The sequence below is a fragment of the Psammomys obesus genome, unplaced genomic scaffold (assembly GCF_907164565.1).
Source record: "Psammomys obesus unplaced genomic scaffold, mPsaObe1.curated_primary_1811, whole genome shotgun sequence".
Classification (NCBI taxonomy): domain Eukaryota; kingdom Metazoa; phylum Chordata; class Mammalia; order Rodentia; family Muridae; genus Psammomys; species Psammomys obesus.
The window spans coordinates 14,907,771-14,919,903 of NW_026596125.1; the positions used below are offsets into that span (position 1 = coordinate 14,907,771).

Genomic DNA, 12,133 nt, shown 5'->3' on the forward strand with positions numbered 1-12,133 from the left:
TAAGAGCCTCTCCTGGCCCAAATCCTTATTTGTTCTTTGTGTGTTGAGAGCCTTTCTCTGTTCCTCCAATATTTGTCTCAGGGGAAATGGTTCCCCATGGCTTCTGAGATGTCGGTGGGGGATACTGGACACAGGAGCTTGTACCGCTGTTAATCTTAGTTACCCTCTTAGTGCTTCAAAAAGAAAGTAACAAGCAGAGCCTATCTGGCCAGCAGGAAATGTCTTTCGTGTATAATGATTGATTTGTGAACCTGTGACGTCACCTCTGCAGAGGTTCCTTCTCTTTAGTTTATGCCAGAGAAGTCTAGGCAGAAAGAACTGGACTCTACCTGAGCAGGGGAAGCTGTCTGGGGCTCTGTCCCCTACTAGCATGGACTAGGTGCCAAGATGTCCTTGTAGGCTCTGTGGGCCACAAGCAAAGAGACAGTTGGTTCTCACAATTGGGAAATGGTTAACTTGTCTTCTTTGATCCCTTCTGCCTTGTGTGAGGACTGTCAAGTGGCCCAGGGTGGAGAGCGCTTCCATTATTTTCAACATTGCTAAGGTAAACAGTGCAAGAAATTTTAGAGAGGCCCAGCAGCTCTGTTTAGAGAGCGTGTGTGTGTGTGTGTGTGTGTGTGTGTGTGTGTGTGTACCTCTGTAAACAGAACTATTGAGTAAAAATACAGCCACTTCCTCTAACTTTTTCTTTCTTTTTCTTTTTTTAAGGTCTGAATTTCGTGTTGGGATTCACAAAGATGCTTTTTATTTTTAACTTCTTGTTTTCCCCACTTCCAACCCCGGCCCTGATCTGCCTCCTGACATTTGGAACGGCCATCTTCCTGTGGCTGATCAACAGACCTCAGCCAGTCTTACCTCTCATTGACTTGGACAACCAATCTGTGGGGATTGAGGTAATGTTTTCACCATCTTCAGTTTGTCAGCCTTGACTGAACACAAACTGCAATTCAAAACCTTTGGGTAACATATGAAGGGAGAGAATACGGTAAAGTGAACCTTCAATCTACAAATGTAAATTTCTTTCTCTAGCGAATTTCCCTTGAAACAAAATAAAAACAGTACTAACTAGATCCTTAGATCACAGGTTCAAACCACCCCCTCTTCTAGGGTAGTGCTAAGGATGAATCTTTAAATAGATGAACTGTTTATAAAGAACAGATTATATATGTTCTATGAAGCCTAAGAGACCAGTGTCTGAGAATGGCAGAGAAGTTGTTTTCTTGAGCTCTAAGGTTCAGTTAATATCCACGAACACTGGAGGAAGTTGAACCAGGCTCATTCCTCCAGCTTTCAGCAAGATGCTCAGCTTCCTCCTGACCTCTGAGATAAAGTCCCAAGGATGTCTTCCTTCCCTCCTTCAGCCTCCACCAGTGGCCGGCACCCTCTATTTCCATCTTGTTCCTTCTTTAGAGAAAAGAACATCCTTGTTATGGCCAGTTGACCCTCCCTGCTATTTTCACAACCTTCCTTCACCTGCTCCATTTATAATGGGGCTTGTAGGCTCCGTGGGCCACAAACATTGAGACAGTTGGTTCTCACAATTGGAAATGATTAACTTGTCTTCTTTGATCCCTTCCTCACAACTGATTTGACACCTCTGTATTGATCCCTCTACTTTCCACATACCCTTCAATGATGCCTCTTTCTATACCCAGGGAAGCCATCCTCAGTCATCTACGTTCCTTCCTCTCTGACTATGGCTTCCTTCTCATCATCTTTTGATTCTCCTAAAGCAAGGAAACCTCTGTAAGGAGCAGACAGTAAATTGTGTAGGTTTTATGGGCCATATGGCATCTGTTACATCCACTTAATGCTGTTGAAGAGTTAAACACCAGCAAAAGGTAAACAAATGATCAGTACTGTGTTCAATAAAACTTTATTCATAAAACCCGACAGGCCAGACTCAGACAGTTATCCATTAACTCTGATTTTTCATGGCTCTCAGCAAGAAGATATCTGCTCTTGCTTGTGAAATGCTCAGTGGATAAAGATGCTTGATCTGCAGGCTGCAAACCTGAGCTCAGTCCCCAGAGGCATGGGAAGATGGAAGGATAGAGCTAACCCTACAGAGTTGTCCTCTGGCCCCCACGAATGTGCCATGGTGTGCACACATACACATCATTCTGACACAATAAGTTATTTTATTTATTTATTTATTTATCTATTCATTCATTCATTACAATTTATTCAGTTTGTATACTTGCTGTAGCCCCCTCCCTTGTTTCCTCCTAGTCCCATTCACTTTCCCTCTTCTCCCCCTTTCTGAAGTCCCCTGATAGGCGAGGACCTCCTTCCCTTCTATCTGATCCTAGCTTACCAGGTCTCATCAGGGCTGGCTGCATTATCTTTCTCTGTGGCCTGGCAAGACTGCATCCCCCAGGGGGAGGAGATGAAAGAGCCAGCCACTGAGTCCATGTCAAGCAGCCCCTGTTTGGAAACTGAGCAGCCTGTGGGCTTCCTCTGAACGGGAAGTCTCGGTCGTCTCCATGCATGGTCGTTGGTTGGAGTATAGTTCTCTGCAGGTCACCCTGCCCCAGGCTTTTTGGACCTGTTGGTCTCCTTGTAGAGTTCTTGTCCCCTCCAGGGCTTTCTATCTCCCTCTTCTTTCATAAGGTTTCCTGCACTCTGCCCAGAGTTTGGGTATGAGTCTCAGCATCTCGTTCGATACTCTAGAGGGTAGAATCTTTCAGAGGTCCCCTGTGGAAGGTTCCTGTCCTGTTGACCTAGAACTTTTTTTTTTCTTTTCTTTTCTTTTATTTTTCTTTATTAATTACACTTTACTCATTTTGTATCTCCCCCTCCCCCTGGTTCCCTTCCTCCTCCCATCCCAATCCCTCCCTTCCTCCACCCTCTGCATGCATGCCCCTCCCAAGTCCACTGATAGGGGAGTACTTCTTTTCCTTCCTTCTGATCCTAGTCAATTAGGTCTCATCAGGAGTGGCTGCATTGTCTTCTTCTGTGGCCTGGTAATGCTGCTTCCCCCTCAGGGGGAGGTAATTAAAGAGCAGGCCAATCAGTTCATGTAAGAGACAGTCCCTGTTCCTGTAACAATGGAACTCACTTGGATACTGAACTGCCATGGGCTACATCTGTGCAGGGGTCTTAGGTTATCTCCATGTATAGTCCTTGGTTGGAATAGCAGTCTCAGGAAAGACCCCTGTGCTCAGATTTTTTTGGTTCTGTTGCTCTCCTTATGGAGTTCTTGTCCTCTTCAGATCTTACTGTTTCCCACTTCTTTCCTAAGATTCCCTGCACTCTGGCCAAAGGTTGCCCATAAGTCTCAGTATCTACATTGATAGTCTGCAGGGGAGAGCTTTTCAGAGGTCCTCTGTGTCAGGCTCCTGACTTGTTCCCTCTTTTCTCCTTCTTCTGATGTCCAGCCTCTTTGCCTTTCTGGTTAGGAATTGAGCATTTTAGCAAGAGTCCTCCCTCTTGATTAGTTTCTTTAGGTGTACAGATTTTAGTAGGTTTATCCTATAGTATATGTCTATATGAGTGAGTATATACCATGTGCATCTTTCTGCTTCTGGGATAGCTCACTCAAGATGATCTTTTCCAGATCCCACCATTTACCTGCAAATTTCATGATTTCCTTGTTTTTTTATTGCTGAGTAATATTCCATTGTATAGATATACCACAATTTGTGCATCCATTCCTCCACTGAGGGGCATCTGGGCTGTTTCCAGCTTCTGGCTATTACAAATAAGGCTGCTACAAACATGGTTGAGCAAATGTCCTTATTGTGTACTTGAGAATCTTTTGGATATATGCCTAGGAGTGGTATAGCTGGATCTTGAGGAAGCACTATTCCTAATTATCTGAGAAAGTGCCAGATTGCTTTCCAGAGTGGTTGTACAAGTTTACATTCCCACCAGCAGTGGAGGAGGGTTCCCCTTTCTCCACAACCTATCCAGCATGTGTTGTCTCTTGAGTTTTTTATCTTAGCCATTCTGATGGGTGTAAGGTGAAATCAAAATGTTTTGATTTGCATTTCCCTGATGGCTAATGAGGTTGAGCATTAAGTGTTTCTCTGCCATTCAATATTCCTCTGCAGAGAATTCTCTGTTTAGCTCTGTTCCCCATTTTTTAATTGGATTACTTGATTTTTTGCTGTTTAACTTCTTTAGTTCTTTATATATACTGGATATTAGCCCTCTGTCAGATATAGGGTTGGTGAAGATCTTTTCCCAATCTGTAGGCTGTCGTTTTGTTCTGAAGACAGTATCCTTTGCTTTACAGAAGCTTTTCAGTTTCATGAGGTCCCATTTATTAATTGTTGCTCTTAGAGCCTGTGCTGTTGGTGTTCTGTTCAGGAAGTTGTCTCCTGTACCAATGAGTTCAAGGGTATTCCCCACTTTTTCTTCTAAGTGGTTTAGTGTGTCTAGTTTTATGTTGAGGTCTTTGATCCACTTGGACTTTAGTTTTGTGCAGGGTGATAAGTATGGATCTATTTGCATTTTTCTACATGTAGACTTCCAGTTAGACCAGCACCATTTGTTGAAGATGCTATCTTTTTTCCATTGAATGGATTTGGCATCTTTGTCAAAAATCAGGTGTCCATAAGTGTGTGGATTTATGTCAAGGTCTTCTATTCGATTCCATTGATCCACCATTCTGTTTCTATGCCAGTACCATGTAATTTTTAGTATTGTTGCTCTATAGTACAGCTTGAGATCAGGGATGGAGATACCTCCAGAAGATCTTTTATTGCAGAGGATTGTTTTAGCAATTCTGGGTTTCTTGTTATTCCATATGAAGTTGAGAATTTTTCTTTCCAGGTCTGTAAAGAATTGTGTTGGTAATTTTATGGGAATTGCATTGAATCTGTAGATTGCTTTTGGTAAGATAGCCATTTTTACTATGTTAATCCTGCCAAGCCATGAGCATGGGAGATCTTTCCATCTTCTGATATCGTCTTCTAATTCTTTCTTCAGAGACAATAAGTTATTTTAATTTAAAAATGTCCTTATGCACGCCAGCACTCAGGGGAGGCAGAGGTAGGCAGACCACTATGAGTCTGAGACTAACCTGGTCTACAAAGGAGTCCAGGACAGCCAAGGCTACACAGAGAGCCCCTGTCTCAAAAAACAAACAAGCAAACAAACAAACAAATAAAAAAATAAATGAAAATGTTCCTAAATGCATGACATCGTGTTATACTGTCCAGTCCTGACCTCAGTGAAGTTCAAATCTATCAAGCTCCCTGTGGCTATGCTACACTTCTCTCTTCCCATACTCATGTGTACATATACATACTCACACACAGACATGTACACAAACATACATGCACATGTGTTCACATGTAAAATATGACCATACCACAACTTTGAGGTTTAAGACATTGACTGGGGGTCTGCTGAGATAGCTCACTAGGTAAAGGTGCTTACTCCTGAAATCAAGCCTCTGGGGCCTGAATGAAAAAGAGAGAGAGAGAGAGAGAGAGAGAGAGAGAGAAAGAAAGGAAAGAAAGAATAAAGAAAAGGAGGGAGCTGAGAACAGAAACTGTGGGACTACAGGTATTACTGGAGCTCGTAGGGGAGGCTGGGGAAAGCTAGAGAGAGATGAGATCAGGGGGAAGGGAGCCTGCAAACCGGGCCAGCGCTGAGTGTCCAAGAGGGCACCTTAAGCGTCTAGAAGGCTCTAGGAGCTAAGAGACACTATGGCATAGACAAGCCGAGGAGCTTTTAGAGCATGTGGTAGGGACAAGAAATTGAGAAGGGGCAGACTCACTGGTGTGACAGTGCACGCCTTTGACCCTATTGCTTGGGAGGCAGAGTCAGTAGTATCTCTGAGTTCGAAGGCAGCCTGGTTTACAAAGCAAGTCCAGAACAGCTAGGACTTGATACACAGAGAAGCCCTGTCTTGAAAAACCAAACCGATGTATGGATATAACCTAGAACCTCTGCTTGGATGAAGCCCGTGGTAGCTCAGTAACCAATTGGTTTTTCATAGTAACGGGAACAGGGACTATTTCTGACAGGAACTCAATGGCAGGCTCTTTGACCTCCCCCCCGAAAGGGAGGAGCAGTCCTGTTAGGCCACAGAGGAGGACTTTGTAGCCAGTCCTGAAGATACCTGATAAAACAGGGTCAGATGAAAGGGGAGGAGGTCCTCCCCAATCAGTGGACTTGGAAATGGGCAGGGAGGAGATGAGGGAGAGAGGGTTTGGGAAGGAATGAGGGAGCGGGATACAGCTGGGATACAGCCTTAATAAAATGTAACTAATAATAATAATAATACAATGTATATATTTAAAAAAAGAAAAACCAAACCAAGAGAGAGAGAGAGAGAGGCAGACTCTAGAATTTGGGGTTAAATTTGATGGATGGCAGGAGCTAGCAGAAACAGACAATCCATGCATACCTTAGAATAGTTAGTCAAATCAATAGCTTGACTCAGAGAGAACAAGTTCCTTGGAAGGAAACTCATATGCCAATCCCAGGTTTCAGCAACAGAGGAATAAAAAAATAAAAAGAAATGAAAAGGAAGGGCGTGACTGCTCCTAGGCATGACAGAGGTGAATGCTTATTGCAGATAAAAGGGAGAGCATAGCCAAAGGCAGGAACATCTGGGAGAGTCCAGAGTGAAAATGACCCTGAGCCATATGAGGAAGGGGAATGGAGGGGGACAGGGAAGAGCCCAACCAAGAGGCCACAGGGTAAAAGGTAGGTAAAAAAGGCCAGGTAACCAAAATGGCTGGATTACATAGGGAAGGGCAGCTGGGGAAAGGGCAGCCCAGTCCCTGAGGTGGAGAAATTTAAGTTAGGGGGTGGGGCATGCCAGCCATACCCTGGAACAGGTAGGGACTGGGGGATACTGGGAAACCTGGCTGGCAGTTTGCTTTGCTATGTTAAATAGGCACCTCCAAGTTGCCTTCTGAATTCGTTCATGTGCTACGGCACTCATGCTTACATATGTACACATGCACACAGTAAAAAATAAAAACATTTTTAATTGTCTGAACATGGAAGAGGGGAGCCTTAAGGGGCTGTACTCTACCTCCTCTTGGGGAACTATCAACTGTTGGAAGCTGCTTAGCTTATAGGAATTTAATATATTCAATGATGAAGCCACTGGCAAGTTACCCACAAGCCCTAGGCTTGATGTTCATTCATAAACATGTGAACTCTGTCAGCTCCAAAGGAAACTTTATTTCCCCAATCTCCAAACGGCAGTCCTGGACTATAGGAGACTAAAGCCAGCATTCCTCAGGGACTTGTGCAGCCAGTTTCCCTCCACCAAAGGAGTCACCTTCCCTTATCACTGGCAGAAGGAACACAAGGCTACTTGTAATACCTATTAGTATACCAAAGCCCACGCTGGCCTCCAGTCTCCTTCACTATCACAAGTACTCATTACACATTTCAAAGTGCATATTAGGATCTGAGCTCTTCTCATGCTAACCTCCCTTCAGCTCATGGGGTTCAGTCCCAACCCCTACTCATTCTCCTTATAACCCTGCTGTTTTTGATATGCTCCTTCTCCCTCCTCTTCTTCACGTCCCTCCCTCCCTGCTCCTGCTCTGATCCTCGAATGATCAGGGCCAGTTTGCTGGCCATGTTTGTCTACTTTTTTCTCTGCTCTGGACTCTTCCAGATGCCTCTTGCTGTTGTCTCTCTTGTCTACAATAAAAACTTTCCCTATAACTGTACCATGGAGCAGTCATGTCATCAATTTATATGAGCTCTAAGCTACTCACAAACAAACAAACATGAAAGTGGGAGGGAGAATTGATGGGGGGGATGACAGGAGGGAGTGGTAAGGGCCAGGGGGGGGGGGGGCAAGTGTGATCAGATCAAAGTACATACATGTATGAAAGTTTCCAAGAACAAATTTAATTTTAAAAGTTGACTGAGAAAGACAATGTCCCTATAAAGCCAGAAGTCAGCAGTTCTAATATCTCAGTCCATAAAGTTTTGGAGAGAGTGGAAAGCAACTCACACTTGGCCTAAACTTTGTCTTGTGTCCTAGGGAGGAGCTCGGAGGGGTGCTTTCCAGAAGAACAACGACCTAATCCTTTATTACTTCCCAGAGGCCAAGACAGTGTATGAAGTTTTTCAAAGGGGACTTGCTGTGTCTGGTAAGCCTGGCTGCCTGGCCTTGCCTGAAAGATGTCCCAGCTGGCTCTGGTTCACCCTGGTCCTCCCTGTCTATGCTCTAAACCTTCAGCACTATGAAGGCTGTGGCCCACAAAGAACCACTGCATACAGTGGAGCCATGAAGCACAATATTAGAATGAGGGCTGCCGTAAAGAGTGCAGAATTCAGTTCTTCCACATCAGACTTTAATGCAAGCTGCTTTCTAAAGCTGCTCTCAATACAAGAAGAAACTTACCTCCCTGAGCTTGAACCAGTACTGTGTAGGCTGCTGTTTTGAGGAGTTCTCTACATAATACATTTCTTTACAGAAGTCTTCGTATTTCCTTGAAGCAAATAGATATAAGCAGGCTGAGTCAGGCCTAACAGTGGGGACATAAAAAGCTCTCAGCTCCTCCTTGACTTCGGCATCATGCCTCTGGTCACACCATCACGTTTGCTATCTCTGGGACTTGAAAAAAACAAAACAAAACAAAACAAAACACCAAACAGCCTCTGTCAAGTTCGTTTGGAACAGATGAAGTCCTGAAATTTTAATGTCTTGTACTGTTGAATCCAGTGCGAGACACCCAAGTCTCCTTTCTGAACCACTTGGCTTACAGCTCTCTCTCTCTCTCTCTCTCTCTCTCTCTCTCTCTCTGTAACCCCACCCCCACCCCACAGCCTTCAGTGTATCAATTACCCTCAAAAAGAACTAACTATGCAACAGTCACTGAACACACATTATCTATGCAACCTATTAGCTAATTACTGTTATTCTTTATCTCAAAGATTAGGAAATGGAGACTCCGAGGTTCAAGGACATTCACAAGGTCAAGGAAGTAGAAAAGGTTGGGGTTGATATTTAAATCTATATCTGTTAGGTTGCAGTCTGATGATTCCATTAGATAAATTGAAATTGGTCAATATTTTAACAAAGATAGTTATGCCTCATTAGAAAAGCTTTATTTTATTTTTTGGTCTTTCCTTTCAAAACTATTAATTTTTAAATTTCATTGTATATGTTCATTGTGCATGATACTACTATAGTCCATGATACTATTATACATGGACACGTTTATGTAAAAATATAATGTGTGTTAGCATATCCCTATTTTCCCTAGAATAAAGTACAGCAATTAGTTCTTCATAAAACTTCCACATGACCCATTTCTGAGTATTTACCCAAAGGACTCCAACTCAGCACATCACAGAGGCGTCTTCACAGCAATATTTATTGCAGCAACATCACAATAGCTAATGTATGGGACAAGCTAGATGTCTAAGAATAGAGGAGTGGATTAAGGAAGTGTGGTACACACACACACACACACACACACGCACGTGCATGCATGCACATACATACATATGTGCGTACATATATACATATACATATACATATGTATCCATTTAAATTTATTGTGCATAATGATAAAAAGAGAAAGTCAATAAAACAACAAAAACTAAACTGAGAATTGAAACATAATACTGCACGTGTGTACTATCTAGTTTTATGTTGTCAACTTGATCCAAGTTGGCATTATTTGAGAGCAGAGAACCTCATTTGAGAAAGTACCTTCATAAGATTAGGCCACAGGCAAGCCTGTGGGGACTGACAGGGGAAGCCCCTGCTCACGATGGGATGGGTAGTGCCACCCCTGGACTTGGTGGTCTTGGGTGCTACTAAGAAAGCAGGATCTGAAAGTCACGTTGAGCAGTCCAAGTAAGCAGCACAATTCCAGGGACTCTGCATCAGGTCCTGCTTCCAGGTTCCTGCCCTGCTTGAGTTCCTGCCCTGGCTTCCCTAGGTAATGGACTATTACCTGGAGGTGAAAGAAATCCTTTCATTTCCAAGCTGCAGTTGGTCATGGTTTCCTCACAGCCACAGAAACCCTAACTAAAACAGCTTGCTAAACATAATTGCTTGTTTTCACCATAGTTTTCCTCTTTTGTTCACTGTAGATTTTTTATCAGCTACATGCTCGTACATATGCAAGACTGTAGATAAGCACGCATGATGCACTTACACAAATAATTTAAATTTTAAACTTAGCGAAGGCTCCATGCTAGGACTTGTAAAATGCAAATTAGGTGCATGCTGCATTGTACAAATACAGTTTATCAAACAATAGAGTTTTTCTAGCCTTAGAAAAGAATGAAGCTGTGCTGTCGGTGGGAAAGGGAATGCACCCGGAAATAATTAGATCGGGTGAATCATCAGTCTCCTAAAGCCCGTGTCCTGTTTTCTCTGAGTTGTGCTTTCTAGATTTCCGAGAGATATAAGATCTTGTGTGCATATGTGAACAGTCTATTGTAGGGAAACTTTCCGTGCAATGTCTCCACAGAGCCTGTGCTTAGCAGTTCTGGGTCTCAATCAGCATCAGTTGTTTGCATTCCTTGCATATAACAAAAAGCAAATCAAATGTGAACGGCTTCATTTCTCTGGGGACTTCAGACTGTAGATGGCTAAAACCAAATTTCCTTTGTGATTTTCTCTTGTTAGATGTTCTATTAAGCAACTAGACTGTGCTGTTCTTCAGCTAAAACCAAGACATTCTGCATGTTATATGTGACTAAGAAGACATTTTGCTGGGATCTTTTGAAATTTTAAATTAGAATTCAAGTGGTAAGAGTAAAATACCTTACTACGCAAACAGGCTTATGAACCAGCATGGCTACTGTGGTAGAAGAAAAGTACAGTTCTGATGCTGTCTGGGGTTGAGTCTATCAACCAGTCCTTTTAACTCCCAGATTCATCTGGGATATTAGTTCAAATGTGTACTCCTTGGCTCAACATTTTTTTCCCACTGAATCAGAATTCCAGAAAGTGAGACCCAATGATTCTTAGGAAAAATTAAAGAAAGGCATTCTGGGGATTCTGTGTGCAGGTTAATCTTTGCTTAGCTCTGGGTGTCGACTTGGCCGTGACTTTGTTCTCATCTGCACTCTTGGAAGGCATCACACTTTAGAACCCAACCAAGGCCGAGCTGAGTAAGTTAAACAAGGTGGTCAGGAGTTAGTTTGCAAGCAGAAGCTGAAGGGGGAGTGGAGTTTAATGAGGTTTGTGCTGTTTTCCCTTTGGGACAATTATTTGACTTGCTCCTTGGCTAGGGGCCTCTGCGGGCACCTTTATTAATCAGGAAGTAAAAAGGTGTGGGAGAGTCTTCGCCACATCAATGGACTCCCCCTCTTATTAGGTAAGCTTCACGTTGGCCCAGGTCTTCATAGTTTCTAGTCCAATGGGAATGGCAGTAGTCATGAAGACCAGTCTTGTGCATCCAATCAAAAGTAGCTGCCATTAGTGATTAATAGCAGGACAGAGGCTCTCAGTGGTAGGCCCAGAGACACAGCCCTTGGGGATCAATGACTATGGTCAATGGGCAGATCAGGACTTGCCACACTCCAGGAAAAAGTTTAGCCTTAGATTTTACTTCTGGACATTTTCCACAGCTGTTTCAGCAGGAAGAAAGTGATAGCATTTCTCTTAGACAATCTCACTCATTTTTCATATCTCCCTAATTTATAACAGAGATAGCTATTATCACTTTCCTGCTTTTCTTCCTCTTTTCCCTTCACCACTAGATTGGGAAAGTCACATATTTGCCCTGAATTCTCAGTGATGTTTCCTTTGGAAAACCTGAATTCCTCTCGGTAATTTGGCTGAGCTCCTGGATTGTTCATTCATTTTTCTATGTCCATTTATTTTGGTGGTGCTGAGGATTGAACCCAGGTTCTGTTGCATGCCAGGTTCATGTTCTACTACTGGGTCACATTCCCAGAATTCCTCAGACTTGTTCTAATTTTAAGGTAGGCCAAATGGTTTAGATATTTATAGGTTGAATTCTCTTATGGTAAAACACAAACTGGGGAAATATTGAGGGCAAGCATATGTTCTTATAGGTATATGTAAGTCTCCTCATCTTAGAAGACATGCTCATAAACAAGTAAAGTACAGGAACAGCTTATTTGTGAGAATAGATAAAAAATAATGGGGAAGATCCATTTTCATTAGCTGTTAAAATAGATGAAAGTAATAACTTATTAAATCTATAAGATC

The 12,133-nt window shown here is 42.9% G+C and overlaps 1 protein-coding gene across 3 annotated transcripts in view; it reads left to right on the plus strand.

Moving 5' to 3' along the window:
• The window catches only part of Acsl5 (acyl-CoA synthetase long chain family member 5), a 48,445-nt gene that overhangs the window by 16,902 nt on the left and 19,410 nt on the right, over positions 1-12,133 (plus strand). For all 3 annotated transcript variants that reach the window (XM_055630000.1, XM_055629999.1, XM_055629998.1), the window contains 2 exons: positions 709-893; positions 7,973-8,081. In XM_055630000.1, coding sequence (XP_055485975.1) covers positions 738-893; positions 7,973-8,081 — 265 coding nt within the window. In that variant the 5' untranslated portion in view covers positions 709-737. The remainder of the gene's footprint in view (positions 1-708; positions 894-7,972; positions 8,082-12,133) is intronic.